At 39.8% G+C, this 22381-nt stretch overlaps 1 protein-coding gene across 4 annotated transcripts in view; it reads right to left on the reverse strand.

Annotated features, from left to right (window-relative positions):
* The window catches only part of Galk2 (galactokinase 2), a 201806-nt gene that overhangs the window by 155429 nt on the left and 23996 nt on the right, over positions 1-22381 (reverse strand). For all 4 annotated transcript variants that reach the window (XM_004669731.2, XM_045156144.1, XM_045156145.1 and 1 more), the window contains 3 exons: positions 19870-19958; positions 10269-10392; positions 797-887 (listed from right to left, as the gene is read on the reverse strand). In XM_004669731.2, coding sequence (XP_004669788.2) covers positions 797-887; positions 10269-10392; positions 19870-19958 — 304 coding nt within the window. The remainder of the gene's footprint in view (positions 1-796; positions 888-10268; positions 10393-19869; positions 19959-22381) is intronic.

Here is a 22381-nt window from a genome sequence, read left to right on the forward strand (position 1 = left end):
CCATAATTAGAGTACAGGACTAGACCAGAAGTAACTTTGGTGCATTTCTGTAATGAGTAAGTTCCTGTCAAGGTTTCATGTAGGACCTCCAAGCCACTAGGATCACAAGCTCTCTAAAACAAAGCCTGTTTGTTTGCTTGATTTTGCTTCACAAAGGCAAAATCTACCTCTTAACATCCTTTATCTATCATTTGACATGTCACTTGTGCTTCATACTTCTTTAATTATGAAACAAAGAATATTTCCTTTTACTACAATATCACATTAGAGATTTTCAAGGTAGTTATTCAATGTTCCTAGGAAATTACTTTTACTAAAACATTTCACTACATTTTTTTTTTTATTTTAACTCTACCTGGACTAGCAGTAACACTGCTAGTTACCATGTATTGAGCCCAATAAAGGCCAACATCATATCATCATTGCAACAGCTCTTTGTTGGTATAACAGTTCATCATTTTATAGACTTAGGTGAAATTAACACAGTTTAGTAGAGTCCAGATTCAAACCCAGGGCTGTCCAACTCTAAGTCTAATTACAGTATGCTCCCATATATTCCAAGAACAAACTGTAAATAATATTACAGAATGTATCCTCTAGATGCATCTGCTCAGGAGCAGCTAGACAAAAATACTGCCAGAGACAATCATGCCTTCCCACCCACTGAAACATTAGGTATCAAAATAGAAAAGAAGTATCACTTAGTTTTGAAAGGAGACAAAAATGATAAAGCTAATGGGACATAATACACATTATAATTTCAACTGTTACTGAAGAGCTTTATAAATCAATTTACCTGAATGCCTTTAAATCCACATAGGAAATAGTTGTGCCACAGAGGTTTGGTTTTGTCGATGTCAATGTTATTAGCACTAGTACTGAAGTCCCTAATAAAAGAAAAAGGCACTATTAATTTAAATCTGTAGGCCTTGTACTGAAAAATTAATGGCCAACTGCTGCCATCTTGTGGCAAAACAGAAACACTGAACCTTCTTTTCTATTTATTTTCAGTGTGTATACATCAGTCTCCAGAAAGCAAAACAAAGAATACCTCCAGCTGCTAAAAGTTAAGTCAGGAAGCTACAGTGCACTTAATGACTAAACTACAGACCCTTTTTATTTCCTTAAACAGAGAGGAAACAATATATTTTAGCATGATCTACATCAATTATTTTCTTTCATGTCAGTCCTTGTTAAGCTGGTATAAAGCACAGAAATGTTATCTTCTGTGCCTATTTGGTAGTTCCCAAATGAAACAGGAACACTCAAAGCCTTCTTCCCCCACATCTCTGCCACCCATCGAATTTGAGCATCTGTGTGGCTTAATAAAAAGAAAAAATTGTATCTTTGTTGTTCATAGATGACACATTATTTAACAAATTAAATAAAAATACAAAAAAACTACATTTATCAGAATGGCTAAAAATTTTAAATATATGTCACCAAGAATATGAAGCAACTTCAACTCATAAACAACTGGTAGGATTGTCAAACAGTATAAGTGGCAAAAAGAAGACTTTTTAAATAGGCAAACCAGACATTTTTCTCTTATAGATTCAAGAAAAAGTTTGATATCTAAATATTGCTTTGTACACAAATGCTCATAACTCACATAAATAGATGAAAAAGATCCAAATGTTCATCATAGGGGAATTAAGTAAATTATGGTATGTTACGGCTTATCTTGATTGTCAACTTGACAGAATTTGGAATCCCCTAGGAGACAAACCTCCAGGTATGTCAGTGAAGGCATTTCCAGAAAGGCTAACTGAGTTGTGAAGATCCACACTGAATGTGGACAATATCATCCCATGTCTTGGGCTGAATCAAAAGGAAAAAATGGTTAAGCAGATAACTTAGTGCTTGCCTTGGCAGTATGAGGGCCTCTGTTCAATCCCCAGACACACCTTAGTCAATGCCATGTATGATGGCTTGTAAACCTAGCACTGGAGAGGTGGGGATAGGCAGGTCCACCTGCACCTCATGGGCTAACCAGTCCAGTCTACTTAGTGAGTTCTACCCAAGGACAGACCCTGTCTCATAATCATAAAAGCTGGATGTGTCTGAAGAATGACACGCAAAGATGCCTCTGGACTACACACACGCACACACACACACACACACACACACACGCACATACATGAAAGTAAGTAAGTAGAGCACCAGCATCCAGCTCTCCCTGCATCCTTCCAATGGGTTCAGCCACCTCACACTCCTGCCGCCACTTTCCTTGACATGATGGATAGTACCTTGTGATAGTTAATCTTGATTGATCACTTGATAGGATCTGGAATCAACTGAAAGAAATCCCTCTGGGAGGGCCTAAGCTATCATTTCTACATGGAATTAACTAGAGGGAGTAGGCATTCCGTCAAAATAGGTGGTATTTTTTGACCAAGTGGGTAAGATTAAAAAGAGAGAGAGAGAGATCTGAGGGGGCGGGGAGTAGTGTGGCTTGCCTACCAGCTTTTGCTTCTTTTTTTTTTAATTTTTTTTAATGTTTTATTTATTTATTTGAGAGCGACAGACACAGAGAGAAAGACAGATAGAGGGAGACAGAGAGAATGGGCGCACCAGAGCTTCCAGCCTCTGCCAACGAACTCCAGACGCGTGCGCCCCCTTATGCATCTGGCTAACGTGGGACCTGGGGAACCGAGCCTCGAACCGGGGTCCTTAGGCTTCACAGGCAAGCACTTAACCGCTAAGCCATCTCTCCAGCCCCAGCTTTTGCTTCTTGTTGAGTGTGTCCATCCACATTGTAACTGCTGCTACTGAGGTTGCTACTGCAACCATCTTTCACTGAAATAAATTCATTTTCGTTCAGCAATGAGGATTAAATACCAGAGACTCTACAGGAACCTTCCAAGTCATCAAGACAAGATTAGAAGACAGCAGCTACCAGGTGCTCATCCTCTAAAGTGTGCAGGCAGCCATTATTGGACTACCCAACCCCAATTGTACAAAACAATCTGGTGAATCCCCTTTTACAATATGTATACATTCTATAAGTTCTGTTCCTTTAAAGAGCCCCAACTAATACATATTGTGTTACCAGGAATGGTTCTAAAGAAACAGAATTGCAATAATGGTTTCTCTAGTGGGCTCAGCAATATTAAGAGCTGACTCTCCAATTGTTGCCTCCAAGGAACATGGATCTCCATAAAATATAGATGCTACTTCAAGATGAAAGAAATGAAAATGGCATTTCAAGCAGATGCAGAAAGATCAGGTGTCCCTGTGTTAATAACAAGATAGACTTCAAACCAACAATATTCAAAGTGGTAAAGAAGGTCACTTCCACTGATCAAGGAAACAATCCAATAAGAGGACATTACAATTCTAAACATATATACACTGACACACCACAAATTTCATGAAACACTAGTAGATGTAATGCCACAAATTAGCCTCAGCACAACAGTAGTGGGTGATTCCAATTGTCAGGTCATTTTGACAAAAAAATAGAGTATCATCTGGATTAAACTACATCATTCACACTCACCACCTACCATCTTCCACCTGATCCTCCACTGCCACTACCAGTAGGAGCTCCAAAGATGACTGTACTCCCAGCTACAGAGAATGAGTAGGATATAGTGACCAGGGCCCAGATGAGTTTCCGCACTCCCCCAGATGAGTACAATCCTGATCCCTATTTGCAAGGATTGGAGATCAGCCACACTAGGAGATAAACTCCCCACTCTACCCCCCAAACCTCTGCTACCACCACCAGTAGGGATTCTGGAGCTGATCATACTCCCAAGTCCTGGGTACTAAGGATAATAGCACAATAGGGTTCAGATAAGCACCCACTCTATGATCCCACTTGCTGAGATTGAGAATAAGCCCCACTTAGCTCAGGCCCTCCTTGTGGACTTGTGCCCCTGAGCATCGCCACTGCCACCAGCACAGGGACTTTGAAGATGACTGCACTCCAAGCCCCCACCAGTTAGCAGTACAGGGTGAATAGGACCCAGGTGAACTCCTCTACCCACATAGACACAACCTTGGTAACACTTCTGGAATAAGGGATCATCCCCATTTGGCACTGACCTCACTCCCCAGCCTACCTACACCTCCCTTACTATGGACTCCCTAGCAGAACACACTCTACAGCCTGGGCACCAAGTAGGCCAGGATCCATCCCAGATCTACAGGAAACTGCATACCCAAGGGGGTGGCTGCTCAGATTTACATGTACCCAACTTAAACCTGTGGATAGACTGCTATTCCACACCCACTTCAATCAAAGCAGACCAGGCAACTCAACAAAAGCTGGTATTACTGCATTCTTAGCAAGACAAAAGGGCTATCTCAAGATGAGCACACCTCAATACAAATAATAATAATATTAATAATGCAAGAAACTAATGCAAGATGCCCCCACCAAGAATACACAGTATTACCTCCAATGAAAGCCTAGGGGAAACTCCAGACATAGAAATCCAAACTGAAATTATGATAAGCATATTAAACAAACTTAATGAGGCCACATACAAACAGCTGAATGAAATGAAACAACAAACAATGAAAAAAATTCAAAACAGAACTCAATGATGGCTGAATGAAATGGAAGAGAATCAATAAAGAGAACACAATAGATGACTGAATAAAATGGATTCAATAAAAAAGTAACTAATTGATCAGTGGAATAAACTCAGTAAGAACATGACCAAATGCAGAAATTAATTCCAAGAGACAATAAGAAAGTCAAATCAAGAAATAAAAATGGAATTCAATAAAGACATGGAGACACTGAGGAAAAGTATAACTAAAACAAAAATGAACTAACTCATTTAAAGGGCTCCCAAGAAAGCCTCACCAACAGAATAGATGTCCTGACTTTATTCAGGTGTTCCCCCATAAACTTAGGTGCTCTGAATGCTAGGTTCCCAGCTGATGGAGATTTGGGAATTAACATCTCCTGGAGACAGTATATTGTTGGGGATGGGCTTATGGGTATTAAAGCCAGTGTCCCCTTGCCAGTGTTTGACAAACTCTCCTGTTCCTGTTGTACAGATTATGTGGGCTGGGGATGACATCCACCCTCTGCTCCTGCCATCGTGGAGCTTCCCCTTGTTGTAAGCCAAAATAAACCTAGTTCTCCCACAAGCTGCTCTTGGCTGTGTGATTTCTGCCAGCAATGTGAACCTGACTGCAACAGTAAAGTGGTACCGAGGAGTGAGATTGCTGCTAGACACCTGACTGTGAGGCTCTGGCTTATGAGGTTGAGAAAGAGCTTTGCTTGGACTGGGCTAGCAGTTTATGTGAGAAGCTTGCTGTTATGTCCATGTCCTGAAAGTTGTGTAGGGCTACTTTGCATTGAAACAAACTGGTGTGAGCAGAGGGATATAGCATAGAAAAAATGAAATCTTTGGGCCTAAACTGCTGCCTGTTCACCTCCAAATTGTTTGAGAGATAACAACTATTGAGAGTGGGGCAGCTGACCTGCACTGGGGCAACAGGAAGAATGTAGACTCTTTTTGAGCCTGTGTGCTCAAGGAGTGTCCTGTTCTTCAAAGTCTGCCTTATTACCCCCCATATTAACAAACTGGCACCCCCACCTGGTATTGTGGAATAGAAGAAATGCAGGAAAGAGAGGATCATTGAGTTTACAACACTGTCTTGTGTTTTGGAAATTGCCATAGGCAGGGTGAAGCAGGTTAGTGTGGAATGTGTTGGTTTACTTACAGTGCCCCCATAAACTTAGGTGTTCTGAATGCTAGGTTCCCAGCTAATGGAGATTTCGGAATTAACATCTCCTGGAGGCAGTGTATTGTTGGGGGCAGGCTTATGGTGTTATAGTTAGTTTCCCTGTGCCAGTGTTGTTCACCTTACGTGGGCCAGGGGGTGATATCCAACCTCTGCTCATGCCATCGTTTTCCCCTGCCATTATAGAGCTTCGAGTCTGTACGCCAAAATAAACCTCTTTTTCCTACATGCTGCTCTTAGTTGGATGGTTTCTACCAGTAATGCAAACCTGACTGTAACAATAGATCATGTAGAGAACAGAATATCAAAGCTCGAGGATAAGATGAAGAAAATGGATTGAAAATCCAAAATTAAAGACAAGGTCCACAAAATGTACAAACAGAACATGAGGGAAATGTGGAACACCTTAAAATGACCAAACATTTGAATCATGGGCATGCAAGAAAAGGAAGAACTATAGGACAAACCATAGAAAATATCTTTAATAAAATTACAGAAGAAAATTTTTTGAATTGTACAAAAAGAGCCCCAACCAGATATAAGAGGTACAAAGAACACCAAGTAGACAGGACCAAAAAAGAAATTCCCCATATCACATTAGGTTAAAACACTAAACATGGGGCTAGAGAGATGGCTTAGCAGTTAAAGTCCTTGCCTATGAAGCCTAAGGACCCAGGTTTGATTCTCCAGGTCCCATGTAATCCAGGAGCACACAGTAGTGCATGCATATGGAGTTCGTTTGCAATGGCTAGAGGCCATGGCATGGCCATTCCCTGCTTTCTGTCTCTAATAAATAAATAAAAATAAATCTTTAAAAAAACACTAAACACCAATGGACAATAAACTTATTAAAAGATGCTCAACATGTTTACCCATAAAGGAAATGCAAATGAAAATAAAAACTTTTTTTGAGATTCCATCTTGCTTTGGTCAGTTATAGAATTGAGGGTTATATTTGTCATGAGTCTTTCCATCCTACTAAGTTAAGAATATGTTAGGGTATCTATGCATTTTTATTAAGAAGATACTAGAGTTCTTTTCTCTACTATTCCTGTTCTATGTATTAAATGTTGACTGAAATAATACAAGTACTTATGTGTTGTTAAATCTACACAAACATATGTAAGTTGTGGGGTATTAAAAGGACAATCATTCTCCCAGAAACTCTGCCATATATTCTAGGGAAGAACCAGTGTAATTTTGGTTGTACACAGGATAGTTATGTTAGGTAGAATTATGACCTTGTTCTTCATTTGGAAATTTAGCATGATGCAAGAGTGGTTGAATGCTAACTTTACAAGCAGTGGGTTTGTGATGATTTATCTTGATTTTCACCAGACAGTACCCAGAATTAACTAAGAGACATGCCTCTAGGAGGAATTGTGAAGACCTTTCCAAATAATTAACTGAAAAGACTTCCTCAGAATAGATGGCACCTTTCACTAGATAGCCCAAATTATAGAAGTTTAGAAAGTCAGTGATGCTTGTGTGCCTGCCTGCACTTCTGGCTCGTGAACACATCTAACCCTGTTGTAGGTAATGATGATGACTGACTTCAGGCTCTAGTTTGTCAACCTTCCAACATGCACTGAAGACAGCAACTCTCTTGGATTCTTCTCTGCATTCACTACCAGATTAGTACTGCTGACATCTAGATTAAGCATCTACCAGATTCTCAGCCTGGACCTCTCCAATATTCAGGTAACCATCACTAGACTATCCAGTCTCTATCATATAAGCCTTTCTAGGGAATCTCCATTTATAACATGAATACATTCTACTGATTCTATTTCTCTAGATAACCCTGCTTAACACATTCTTCCTTTCAGAAGGTACTTTTGTCAGATACTTAGTCATAGTAATAAGAAAAGACATACAGATGGGGCTGGAGAGATGGCTTAGCAGTTAAGCACTTGTCTGTGAAGCCTAAGGACCCTGGTTTGAGGCTCGTTTCCCCAGGACCCACGTTAGCCAGATGCACAAGGGGGCAAATGATTCTGGAATTCGTTTGCAGTGGCTGGAGGCCCTGGCATGCCCATTCTCTCTATTTCTCTCTATCTGCCTCTTTGTCTGTTGCTGTCAAATAAATAAATAAAAATAAACACAAAAAAATTAAAAGAAGAAAAGACATACAGATATATCTACCCAACATATGGTGCTTAACAAGCAGATATTTCTCTAATAGGCTTTCTTTTAAAAGTTAAGAAAAGGGCTGGAGAGATGGCTTAGCAGTTAAGCGCTTGCCTGTAAAGCCTAAGGACCCCAGTTCAAGGCTCGGTTCCCCAGGTCCCACGTTAGGCCAGATGCACAAGGGGGCGCACGCATCTGGAGTTCGTTTGCAGTGGCTGGAAGCCCTGGCGTACCCATTCTATCTCTCTCCCTCTATCTGTCTTTCTCCCTGTGTCTGTTGCTCTCAAATAAATAAATTTTAAAAAATGAACAAAAAAAATTTTAAAAAAAGTTAAAAAAAATAATTTTTTAAAGATATGTAATGAATTCCATAGAAAAGCAAGAAATCTCTATATCTAATAAACTATTATGGTGCCTTATCAAAAATACTTGCTGTGTTAAGAAGTCATTGGGAACAAAATGCTCAGTAGACAGCAAATTTAAAATATAATATACCACCAATATATTTTTCCATAATTTGAAAATCAAATCCATCATGATATAATCATACATCATTTATTAGCATTAACTCTATATGGTGCAATCAACATACACAAACCTGTATTGGACAACCTACTACACACCAAGGCTACACAGAACAGTCTATAAGACAAACCTTCATAGCATGTTACTACATTGAACACTATAGGCAATTGTAACATGGTGATAAACATTTGTATATCTGAACCTACACAAACACAGAAAAGCTAAAACAAAACCATAGGTACAACTGGAAATGGTACACTTACATAGGTTCGTTATCATGAAGGGAGCAAATAGGACTGGAGGTTGAATGAAAGCCTAGTATTCTGCTATACATGATCCTAAATTTTACAGACATACCACACAAAACTACTAAATTTATTTTTATAGTTCTTTATGTAATAATTAGCCTTACTTAGTATAAATCTTTTATCTACAAACATTTTAATTTTTAAAAACTATGCTTCTTTTGTAGTAGCACTTGGTTTAAAACAAAAATATAATGGCTGGGGAGGTGAAATATTTCCCACACAAGCCCAAGGCCCTGATTTTAGATCCCTAGTATCCATGTAAAATGTCAGGCATGGTGATGCACATTTCTAATCCCAGCACTAGAGAGAGGAAACAAAGAATTTCTGGGGCCCACTGGATAGCTAGTCTAGCCAAATTAATGAGCTCTAGGTTTTTCAAAGCCAGCTACTGACCTCTATACACACACATACACACCCATGCATGCGCACAAAAACCCATAAATGTATTATGGCCAATAAGAATTTTCAGCCCCATTATAATCTTGTGGAATCACCATCCTATATGTGGCCCATCATTGACTGAAATGTATTTATTTAGCACATCACATACAAGTAGGACTTATCCAGAGAATGTAAGGATGGTTCAACATTAGACAATCCATAAGAGCAATTTACCATATTTAAAAAATAGGAGGCGTGGTGGCGTATGCCTTTTATCCCAGCACTCAGGAGGCAGGAGTAGGAGGATTGCCATGAGTTTGAAGCCACCCTAATACTCCATAGTGAATTCCAGGTAAGTGTGGGCTAGAGTGAGACCCTACCTAGAAAAAATATAAACTATGTGGGCTGGAGAGATGGCCTAGCAGTTAAGGTGCTTGCTTGCCAAGCCAAAGGACCCAGGTTCAGTTCCCCAGGATCCACATCTGGAGTTCATTTGCAGTGGCTAAAGGCCCTGGCATGCCCATTCTCTCTCCCTCCCTCCCTCTTTCTCTCTCTCTCTTTTTTAATTTTTTTTGTTCATTTTTATTTATTTATTTGAGAGTGACAGAGAGAGAGATAGAGAGAATGGGTGCACCAGGGCCTCCAGCCACTGAAAACGAGCTCCAGATGCATGCGCCCCCTTGTGCATCTGGCTAACGTGGGTCCTGGAGAACCGAGTCTCAAACTGGGGTCCTCAGGCTTCACAGGCAAGCGCCTAACCACTAAGCCATCTCTCCAGCCCTCTTTCTCTCTTTTAAATAAATAACTTTTTTAAAAAATGAAAAGTGGAGCTGGGTGGGTGCTACACGCCTTTAATCTCAGAACTCAGGAGGCAGAGGTAAGAGGATTGCCTTCAGTTGGAGGCTACCCTGAGACTACATAGTAAATTCCAAACTGAGCTAGAGTAAGACCCTAGGGCAAAACAAAAAAAAGAAAGAAAGAAAGAAAGATGGAATAGACACTTAATAAAAGTTAATACATAATTTTAAATTTTTGCAAATTTAACATTTTTTAAAACTTGACTATATATACTAGAAGCATATGTTATTCTACCAATAAATTATTATTTACTCCAAATATGATATTTTCTGAAGAATTCATCTGTATACAAACACATCAATACATATTCACCACCACACACACCATACCTACTTATCAACTCAAAATACTCACGGATACAAGGGATTTGTATTGGCCAGTTGAAGAGTGTGTGTTTGCACTGGTTCCACAGCTATTAACATATCTTGTTCTACAGCCATAGGAAGAACAGAATAACCACAATAATCTATATGTTCTCCTAGAGGGAAAAAAAAAGCATGTATTATCATTGCTGGCATATGGAACAAAAGACACTGAAGTAGTCAGGTGTGGTGTTGCACACCCATAATCTGAGAACTCAGAATGCTAAAGTAGGGCATCACTGTAAATGCAGGTCTTCCTGGGCTACAGAGTGAGTTCCAGGTCAGCTGGGCTAATGTGAGACCCTGCTTCAAAAAAGAAAGAAAGAAGCTGACTGAAATGTATTTATTTAGCACATCACATACAAGTAGGACTTATCCAGAGAATGTAAAGATGATTCAACATTAGACAATCCATAAGAGCAATTAACCATATTTTAAAAATAGGAGGGCTTCCAGGTGTGGTGGCGTATGCCTTTAATCCCAGCACTTGGGAGGCAGAGGTAGGAAGATCACCGTGAGTTTGAGGCCACCCTGAGACTGTGACTACATAGTGAATTCCAGCTCACCCTGGACCAGAGTGAGACCCTACCTCAAAAAAACAAAAAGAAAGAAAGAGAGAGAGAGGGAGAGAGTGAGGTAGGGGAGGGGAGGGGGATGGGAAGGGGAAGCAGAAGACAGGGAAGAGAAGGGAAGGGGAGAGGAGGGGAGGGGAGGGGAGGGGAGGGGAGGGGAGGGGAGGGGAAGGGAGGGTGGGGAAGGGAGGGTGGGGAGGGAAGGGATGAGAAGGGAAGAAGGAAGAGAGGAAGTAAGCAAGGAAGGGAAAAGAAAACCTACTTAAATAATAAGAAAAACTCTCAAAATTAAAATATAGAGATGTATTACAAATATGAACTAAAGAAGAAGCTGAAGTAAATTGCCACAAAGGAAAAACATGACTACTAACTGAACCAGGTTCCAACAGAAAAATAAAAATGCTATGTGCATAGAGTTATTTGGTTCCCTTCAAACGTTGGAGCCAGGAGCTTCTGCTAGCCACAAGTGCATTAGTTGATTTGTTAATTTTTAGACTTTTTATCTTAATTTTGCCCCCTTTCAAATTTATAATAATCATTTTTCCAAATTATGTCACATTTGGTAGTTTGAAAATATATGACCCCATAGTCTCAAGTTGTTTTATTAGAATTAAACATGTGAGAAATTTCCAGTTAAGATGGCAGCTTAGGAATCACACCAAAGCAGCCTAGAGAAGAAAAAGCCAAAGAATACCTGGCAAAATACACACTTTTACTAAAAGTGAGGTGTATAAGAAATTAAAACGGCAGCAGAGAAGTAGGAGAGCAGGGCATCCAGAGCCCGCACAGGCCGGCGTAAGTGGCTCCGGGAGCAGAGGTTCCAGCTCCAGCAACAGCGACTTTGGCTCCTGCAGCGGCTGCTCCAGTAATTGGCAGCAGCAGCTCCGGCTCCAGCTCCAGCTTCAGCAGCAGCAACACCTCCGACAGCGGCAGATCCAGCAGCAGCAGCAGCTCCAGCAGCAGCAGCTCCAGCAGCAGTGGTGCCAGGTCTGTGGGGCCACAGCTGCCAGGCTCAGCTTGCCCCACAGGAAAAGCCAGTGCCAAGCTCCAGAAAACAGAACAGCATTCCAGCGATCCAGCCAGCTTACTTGAACCCACAGGGTGCCAAAATCATCCAAAAAGGTAACTGGGATTACACCAGGGAAGGGTTTCACTTGGTCACAAGCTGACTTGGAACCATCAGCAGACCAGAAATCTTAACCTCTTTATTAATAGAGGATCTGGTTGTTATAATACCTACTCTTGCATACTCAGTGCTGTCTTTCATTGAATGTGTACATTGTTTAGTTATATTAGAATTAAAAATGTAACTTGGGTCTGCAGCCTCTTATCTCTGCCTCCCAAGTGTTAGGATTGAAGGTGTGGGTCATTTTCCTTCCCTTTTAAGCAATTTTTAAAAAATTTATTTGAAAGGGGGAGAAAGAGACAAGAGACAGACAGACAAAATGGACATGCTAGGGCCTCTTGCTGCTACAAACGAACTCCAGACACATGCACCACTTTGTGCATCTAGCTTTATGTGGGTCCTGGGGAATCAAACCCAGGCTCATTAGACTTTGCACACAAGTGCCTTAACCACTGCACCACCTCTCCAACCCCATTCTCTGTCCCTGCTTTTTTATTTTTTTTTTCATTCTTTTTTTTTTAATAAATATTTTTTGTTCATTATTTATTTATTTATTTGAGAGTGACAGACAGAGAGAAAGACAGATAGAGGGAGAGAGAGAGAATGGGCGAGCCAGGGCTTCCAGCCACTGCAAACGAACTCTAGACGCATGCGCCCCCTTGTGCATCTGGCTAACGTGGGACCTGGGGAACCGAGCCTTGAACCGGGGTCCTTAGGCTTCACAGGCAAGCACTTAACCCCTAAGCCATCTCTCCAGCCCTGTCCCTGCTTTTTTATTTTGAGAGATACAGGGAGAGAGAGAAAAAGAGGCAGAGAGGGACAGAATGTGTGCACCACAGCCTACAGCTATTGTAAATGAACTCCAGATGCACACATCCCCTTATGCGCATGTGCAACATTGTACACTTTGCATCACTGTGCATGTAGGACCTACCTAGAGATTCAAACATGAGTTCTTAGGCTTTGCATGCAAGCATCTTAATCTCTCCAGCCCTCCTTCCTTTTTTTTTAATCAGGTGGAAATGGCCAACAAATTTACTAGAGTAAGAATTATTTGTCAAATAAACATGATATGCCTATCAAATTTCCTTATAAATATTTGTCTGTGCCTGCAGATTAGTGCTGACCTTAGTTTTGCTTAGAGAAGCTACATTTTATAGTGGTTAATGTTGAAGCTCATAATTGGTCAACATGCTAAGAATGAGTTGAATGCTCAGACCGAACTGGGACATCTACATCACACTTCTTTCCAACGGGAAAACGTGGGAAGCATCACAGAAAGCATCTGGACAAAGGGGTATGATGTTGTTGAATGTGGTCCTGCAGGCATGGCATGACAATTGCACATTTGATAATCTGCTCACTATCTGCACAAGAGTGGACCCATGGACATTCCTTCATGTGTATCTATATGAAGTTAATGATTTCAGGGTGAAGGGAGAGAAACGTTTTCTTCAGTGATATAAGTTCTGGTGAGTTATCCATGATTTTGTAAGTAATCCCTCATCCATGTTCCTCATAAAACACAATTAAACTCATTAGTTCACCAAAAAAGAAAGACATGAAAGAAGAAGAAGGAATAATAGAGAAGAGAAGGGGGCAGTTGGAGAGGGGCAAGAGAGGATAGTAGAAGAAAAAGAAGAGAGGGAAATGGAGGTGAATATGACTAAAGTACATTATATACACATAAGAAAATGTCATTATGAAACCCATTTATGATGGTTTGAATAATGTTCCCACAGTCTTAAGCATCTTTTATTAAGAATAAGCTTCCTACTTATTCTGGAGCAGGCAAAGCCCTGATGGAGGAGGTGTGTCACCACGGTGGACCTAGGAGACGAGTCCAGCCTTAAGGTATGTTCTGAGCCAGCTCATGCTTGCTGGTGTTGGCTGTTGTATCTCTGCTATGGATGTATGATGAGGTGAGCTACCTTTCTCTGTTATGATGAAGCTTCACCTGGGATCTTTAAGCCTGAAATAAACACTTTCATCCTATAAACTGCTTCTGATCAAGTGGTTGTCTCAGCAATGAGAAGATAACTTCAATACTGTCATTGTATTTAATTAATTTATGCTAATAAAAACTTGTAAAAAGCAAACATGAAAATAGATGACTATTGAGGAAGGAAAAAAAGACCAGTTGGAGAAGGCAAGGGGACAATAAATAGTACCAAAGTGCATTTTATGCATATATGAATATATCATATAAACCCATTATGCATGTATAATATAATATAATATAATATAATATAATATAATATAATATAATATAATATAATATGATATAAAAGTGAAATTAGGGCTGAAGAGTTTACTCAGTGGTTGAAGGCTTGTAGGCCTGGGTTTGATTTCCCAGTACCCACATAAAGCCAGACAATTCATCTGCAGTAGCAGGAATCACTGGAGTGCCTACTTGCTTGTTTGCTTTCCTTTTTTTCCTTTCTTGTTCTCTTACTCTTGTGCTCTCTCTCTCTCTCTCTCTCTCTCTCTCACATTCACTCACTTTCACTTTCTTATATGTAAAAATATATTTAAAATAATGTACTGGAAAAAACATGTAACATGAACAAAAGGGGAAATAGAAAAAAAGAAAAGAAATCCCTGCCCCTAACCAAGTGGAACTTAACCCTTCTCTGAGGACAGTGATTCTTTGGGGTTCTCTGGCCATGAGGCGTTGACATCTTTCCCTCAGTCTGCACCCCAAGCTCTTTTCCTGTAAGTCTGTTCTATGGCTCCTGCCATATTCTCTGCTCACTTCCATTTTCTGCTGTGAGTCGCTTGGACATTTTGCTTTTCTCTGAAGACCTCAGCCCCTGCTTCCAGCCTCCTGTCTGTCCCAATTCTACAATAGCCTGGACAAAATCTGGGTAAAAGAAGTAGTGCTTGCCAGTCTTTTTATCAGAAAATTTGACCTCCTCTTTACCTCAGCCATTTCTATTGCCTTAGAATTATAGTGCTTAACCATGTTCCCATCACGTTGCTCTCTTTTATGCCCTGTTCCCATTCCACTGAGGGCCATCCTCAGTGGGGTCATTGGTAATTATTGTGGGGTCATAGATGCACCAGTCTCTGTGGGCATTGCCTCACAGTACACCTTCCTATCCTATGGCTCTTAAATCCTTTCTATCCTCCCTACTGCAAGGTTCCCTGGACCTTAGGGGCTGTGTTAGAAATCTCTTTCATGACTGGAGAGATGGCTTAGTAGTTAAAGCACTTGCCTGCAAAGTCAAGGACCCAGTTTTGATTCTCCAGGACCCACATGAGCCAGATGCAACAAGGTGGTGCATGCCCTGGAGTATGCTTACTGTGGCTAGAGGCCCTGGCATGCCCACCCCCCCCCCCACCCCATCTATCAATCTATCTATTTACCTCTTTTTTCTCTCTCAAACAAATAAATAAAATAAATATTTAGGAAGCTCCTTCAGTGTTGAGCTCTCTATAGCCTCTGATTTTCTGCTTTGATGAGTTAAGTCTAAGTGTCTACCGCCACTTCCCTGGACAGCACTCTTTAAAAAAAATTAAGAATTTTATACATGAACATACTGTAATTTAATCATATCCCCATTCTCTTTTGCACCCCCTCATTCCCCCCCCCAGCCTATTCCACTGAGTATACTCCTCTTTCCAAATAGTTCTTCTATTTGATGGGTCATTCTTTTTGTCCTTCTGTATCCTCTATAGCAAAATATGAATGGGCTTTGAATTAGCACTGATTTTTAATCTATCACTTCCTCTGTAATGTATCCTGGGCCCAGACAGTTGTGACACAGATGACTTGCCCAGTACATATGGCTTTATCTTCTGGTCATTTTGATAGGTCTTAGAACTTATTTTTTAACCTGGAACTTTTATACCTATAAAATTTGTACCCTTAGGCTAGAGAGATGGCTTAGTGGCTAAGGCACATGCCTGCAAAACCTAAGGACCCAGATTTTATTCCCCAGTACCCTTGTAAACCACAATCACAAGGTGGTACATGCATCTGGAGTTCATTTGCATTGGCTAGAAGCCCTAGAGTACCCACTCTTTCTCTTTCTCTCTCTCTCTCTCTCTCTCTCTCTCTCATGCTTTCCCCCCCAATAAATAAATAAAATATTTTAAAAAATTTATAGCCTTGATCCAAACCAAAACCCAAAACCTATATGAAAGCCATGCAACTTAGACTATAAGAGGTGGAGGAAATTGGCAACTCTCTGGGATAATACACAGTCCACAAATTCATGAATGTTAACAGAATTCAATACTATCCAACAAACCTTTTGCTTTTCCAGTCATTTTTTACTTCCCACCTCTCACTTTAGTTTTTTGTTCCCTTTCCTTCCTTAAATGTCCAGCTCTCTAAAAGGTAAGACCCTATTGCTGAAGACACAACATCAAGATACCATGCTAGAATTGAGAGGGAAACCAGTTACCTACTGGCTAGCCCTCATAGCACTGGCAAGTGCTATGGGAGCTGCTGGAGGACAATGACTACCAATGGCATGAATAAGCAGGAGATTCTGTAGGTTATAAAATCAACCAGCCAGGCAAAAGGTACACACCTGTACTATAGTGGCACACGGCCTATGCAGGTAACTAACTGTTCTTGGATTAGACATGAAACCCATTCGCTGGGAGGAATCTCATACCTGGTATTAGGAACAAAGTCAGAATCCTATGGATAAGAAATTCATAAGGTAACCCAGGCCCAGAAAGCCAAGCACCACATGTTCTCTCTCATATGTGGATCCTAGCTACAGATGATTGGGCTTCTGTGTGAGAAGGAAAATACTTAGTAGCAGAGGCCAGTAAGTTGAAAAGGAGACATAAAGGGAAGAGAAAGGAAGGGAGGAGGATACTTAATAGGTTGATATTGTATATATGTAATTACAATGATTGAAATGGGGAGGCAATATGATGGAGAATGGAATTTCAAATGGGAAAGTGTGGGGGTGGGGAGGGAGGGAATTACCATGGGATATATTTTGTAATCAGGGAAATTGTTAATGAAAATTTAAAAAACAAATAAAGAAATTCATAGATAGCCAGGCATGGTGGCATACACCTTTAAACCCAGCACTTGGGAGGCAGAGATAGGAGGATCACCTTGAGTTTGAGGCCACCCTGAGACTACATGGTTAATTCCAGGTCAGCCTGGACCAGAGTGAGACCCTACCTTGAAAAACAAAAAATAAAAGGAAAAAAGAAAAAGAAATTTATAGATTCTTCAGTGCTTTTTAGCTAAATAGAGTGAGCACACACATCAAAGAGTCTCTCAAATAACTATGCTTATCCCCTGTAATCCAAGCTGTTCTCACTTTTGGTTGGAGAATGTTTTATTTTAGAGATGACAGACAACAGTGGGGATATTCATAATACATCAATTCAACAGCACCTCTGTAGGAGTCCAGAAGTAATTGCAGAGGAAGTTGAAACACAAGTCCTGATCTCACTGCTAATCCAAAACCCAGTCCCAGGGATGGTGACATACCCTACAGTCACTCAAAAACATTAAAAAATAAATATCAAACAATGAATAAAGGCTGGTGACATTGGGGGTAAAAAAAAAACAAAAAACACTAAACCAGATTTCTAACATGCCCACCAAAACTCAGGAAACATTGCAGAAGAAGAGAAGAAAAGATGGTAAGAGCCACAGGGTGTGAGATTATACTAGGGCACAATTCCCTCCCAACTCCACAGAGACTTCAGGATTGAGGCCTTCAGGACCACACAGTAATACCAACAACCCCACAGAGGAGGGCCCTCGGTGGAATAAGGGTGAAGGAGATGAGTATAAGAGTATAATCTTTAAAAAAGTAAAATTTGACTTTAAAAAATTTCCAGCTCTCCTACTAGCCCTCAATCCTCTACACTAAAATTATATGTCACCTATATCAAGTTGCACTATTTTTGTCTTGCTTCCTATTTAGAGTTGAAGTTAATCTATTATGTTCTAGATATCAGCCTTTTTGCCTTTGAAGGCATTTTCTCTCACCAGTTCCTCTCTCTTCAGTTATCTACAACCACTCCATTGACTTTATCCCATTGTAAGCCACACCCTTCCACTACCATGCTCAGTTTTTTTAAAACCTCTACTATTTTCTCCAACATAAATAAGATGGCCTAAACTGACCATTGGAGATGGATGGGGAGTCACTATATAATCTGATTACTTAGTTTACATTTGCATTTTTCATCATGAAAAAGGGGGTATTCAATTTGGCCCCTGGATTTTTCTCAGCTTTTCATACCATTTTCTCTTAATAAGCCTTATTTATCCTAGAAGTCACAGCTTACAACTTTCCCCAAGAGACTTCTTTAGATAACTCCAAGTCTAGATTGAGGGCCTTACTATAACCTTTTATTGTACCCTGTATCTCTCTATCAAAAGTCGTATGTGATAGATATAGATATATAGATATAGATATAAATATAAATATAGATACATACATACATATACATACATACATACATAACATAACATACTCAGTAAACATGTTTGTTCAAATGGAATTTTGGATTTGAAATGAGTAAATGAGACAAACAAGAGGTACTTTGTTGAGCTTTTGCATGGTTGGCACCTCAATTCCATAGTAATTCCTATGTAACTTCTAGCAAATTCCTAGGGCTCAAATGATAGCAATCTTGCTGATCAACATATGAATAAATCCTTATAAGCTCAAATTCCTTTGTGGATAACAAGAATTTAAATTCAGTCAAAACGAGTTTGTCTTCTATTCTACCTACACCTCTTTTACATCTGAATTTAATAAAGCACCAGAAATAATGAAATGATGCTATTCTCACTCAATGTTTTTTTTTTTTTTTTTTTTTTTTTTTTGGTTTTTCGAGGTAGGGTCTCACTCTGGTCCGGGCTGACCTGGAATTAACTGTCATCTCAGGGTGGCCTTGAACTCATGGCAATCCTCCTACCTCTGCCTCCTGAGTGCTGGGATTAAAGGCGTGCGCCACCACGCCCGGCTTCAATGTATTTTTTTTAATCAAACTGGTTACAATATTGAAAAAACCTGGAAATAACATTATGCACAATAAAAAATGTTAACCAAATTATAAAATATCAGCTTATACTACTATGTAGGCAAATAATAATTCTGACCTCTTCATTATCATGATAAAATATATACAAAATATCAAGTGTAAAATAATATATCAAATATAAAAGACAAAATGGTATATAATATAAAATTGTACCAATTATTATATACATAGTGAGACAGTATACACTGTTGTTGAAATCTGTTACTTAGTTCTAAAAGGACATAACATCAAACAGTACCTCACAGGAGAAACAAAAGAGAAATATAGGGCTGGAGAGATGGCTTAGCGGTTAAGCGCTTGCCTGTGAAGCCTAAGGACCCCGGTTTGAGGCTCAGTTCCCCAGGTCCCACGTTAGCCAGATGCACAAGGGGGCGCACGCATCTGGAGTTCGTTTGCAGTGGCTAGAAGCCCTGGCGCACCCATTCTCTCTACCTGTCTCTCTCTGTGTCTGTCTCTCTCAAATAAATAAATAAATAATTTTTTAAAAAAGAGAGAGAAATACAAATGTCCCTAGGACACCAAATTGGTCTGGAGCATCTCTGAGAGCAAGAATTGTAAGGTCTTCATGTCTCTCCAACTCAGCAAGTGCAAAGCCATCAAAATCACTCACCACAGTCAAAAGACCCAAACTTTACAATTGTTTCAACAATAAACACATTCAGAAAATGGCTATAATACTACTACTGTTACCAACATGGATTGACAAAGATGAAATTAAGGTGCCCTTACAATAGCATATCTTAGTATACATTGTGGAAATATTCTATAGTGGGAAGGGGAAAGCTTAAAACAAAATGTAATTACAAATCTTACCAGAGGAGAAGAAAACAATTAAGAGTGAAAATTTGGAATACCTATTATGTTGACTCTTCCTGGTGCTCGAGCGTAAAACTTGGGCATAGACCCAAACTTAGAGTAAAACATGTCTTTTAGCTTCAGCAATCTGAAAACAAGAATAGAGTATTTTAAGATAGCATATAGCTGAAAGCCCATTCATGGTCTGAGGTAAAGCCCAAGGATGAACTACATAGAGAACATGCATAATGCCCTGAGTTCAATACTCAGCACTGCCAAAAATGCAAAATAGATGGTTCACATAAACAACTGTACAGCAAAGTACAGTAGAGAATTTAAAAGTTGAGACCGATACACCTAACAGAAAATATTGTTTCCTCTCATAAGCCAGATGTACAAGGTGGTGCATGTCTCTGGAATTCATTTGCAGCAGCTGAAGGCCCTGGTGTGCCCATTCTCTCTCCCTCTCTCTCTCAAATAAATAAATAAAAAACTTAAATGACTTTTAAAAATTAAAAAAAAAATGTCTGTTAGGCTGGAGAGATGGATTACTATTTAAGGTGCCCATGAACTCTAAGGACCCAAGTTCAATAGCCCAGTTCCCACATCAGCCAGATACACAAGGTGGCACATGTGTCTAGAGTTCACTTGCAGTGGCTACGGGCCCTAGTGTACCCATTTTTTCTCCCCCCCCCCGAATAAATAAATAAAACCTTTTTAAAGCTTTAAATAAAAATGTCTGTCATATTTAAAAATGAGCAATTAACTGCTATTAGAGATTTATTACTATAATAAGTAGAAATCCACACTAAAAAGTTCAAAAGAAGAAGAAAACATAATGATATAAAGTTGTGTTAGGCTGGGCGTGGTGGCACAATGCCTTTAATCCCAGCACTGGGGAGGCAGAGGTAGGAGGATCGCCGTGACTTTGAGGCCACCCTGAGACTACATAGTGAATTCCAGGTCAGCCTGGGCCAGAGTGAGAGCCTACCTCGAAAAACAAAACAAAACAAAAGATGTGCTAAATATTATAAGTTACCCATGCTGGCATCCTAGAAATTAGTCAGCAGAAATGCATTTGTATTAGTGAAAATTTTCTAGTAACAATCTATGGCTTCTGGATGTGCGATTATTTAAGAAGTAGATTTTCATATGCCCTTATTCAAAATATATTGAATTCTGACTGACCCTCCCACCCCCCATCATTCTTTTATATGATATCTTCCCCTGACTTCACTTAGGCCTTTCCCCTCCCTGTAATCTGTTCCACTACTTACATATATACAATACCATCCCCTCAAGAGCTTACCTCTACTCCCTCCCTTATATTCTTTTTCTAGCTGATGGGCCTCTGCTACTGAGTTGTGGTTCCAGATCACACACAAGTCTATACATTTGTAGCTAGGATCCACATATAAGAGAGAACATATGATGTTTGGCTTTCTGAACCTGGGTTATGTCACTTACTATCATCCTTTTCAGATCAATCCATTTCCCTGCAAATTACAAAATTCCATATTTTTATATCGCTGAATAGCTGAATAGAACTCCATTGCATAGATGTACCACATCTTTATTATCCATTTATCTGTGCAGGGACATCTAGGCTGGTTCCATTTTCTAGCTATTGTGAATACAGCAGCAATAAACATGGTTGTGCAAGTATCTCTAAGGTAGTGAGAAGAGTCATTAGGATATATGGCTAGGAGTACTATAGCTGGATCATATGGCAAATCTATTATTAGCTGTCTCAAGAACCTCCACACTGATTTCCACAATGGCTGTACCAGATTACATTCCCACCAACAGTGCAGAATGGTTCCATTTTAACCACATCCTTGCCAACATTTATTGTCATTTGTTTTCTTAATGGTAGCCATTCTGATGGGTGAGAGATGGAATCTCAAGGTAGTTTTAATTTGCAGTCCCCTGATGGCTAAGGATGTGTAACACTTTTTAAATGTTTATATGCCATCTGTATTTCTTCCAGTGAGAACTCTCTATTTAGTTCTAGACCATTTTTGATTGGGTTGTTTGATTTCTTATTGTTGTGTGTTTGAGTTATTTGTATATTCTGGATAATAATCTTCTGTCAGATGTGTAGCTGGCAAAGATTTTCTCCCATTTCGTAGGTTGTCTCATTGCTCTATTCACAGTGTCCTTTGCTGTACAAAACCTTTGTAATTTCATGAGATCCCAGTTGATTAGTGGTTTTATTTTCTGAGCAATTAGGGTTATATTCAGAAGGTCATTAACTATGCCAACATGTAGAAGGATTTCCTTGAGCAATTTCTGAGTTTCAGGTCTGATATTAAGGTCCCTGATCCACTTGGATTTGATTCTTGTGCAGGGAGAAAGACAAGGATCTACTTTCATCTTTCTACATATAGATATCTAGCTTTCCCAGCACCACTTGTTGAAGAGGCTGTCTTTAATCCAATGAATATTTTTGGCACTTTTGTCAAAAATCAGATGGCTGTAGCTGCTTGGATTAACATCTGGATCCTCTACTTTGATCTACTGATCTACATGTCTGTCTTTGTGCCAATACCACACTGCCTTTGTTACTAT

This window comes from Jaculus jaculus, chromosome 8, assembly GCF_020740685.1.
Source record: "Jaculus jaculus isolate mJacJac1 chromosome 8, mJacJac1.mat.Y.cur, whole genome shotgun sequence".
Lineage (NCBI taxonomy): Eukaryota > Metazoa > Chordata > Mammalia > Rodentia > Dipodidae > Jaculus > Jaculus jaculus.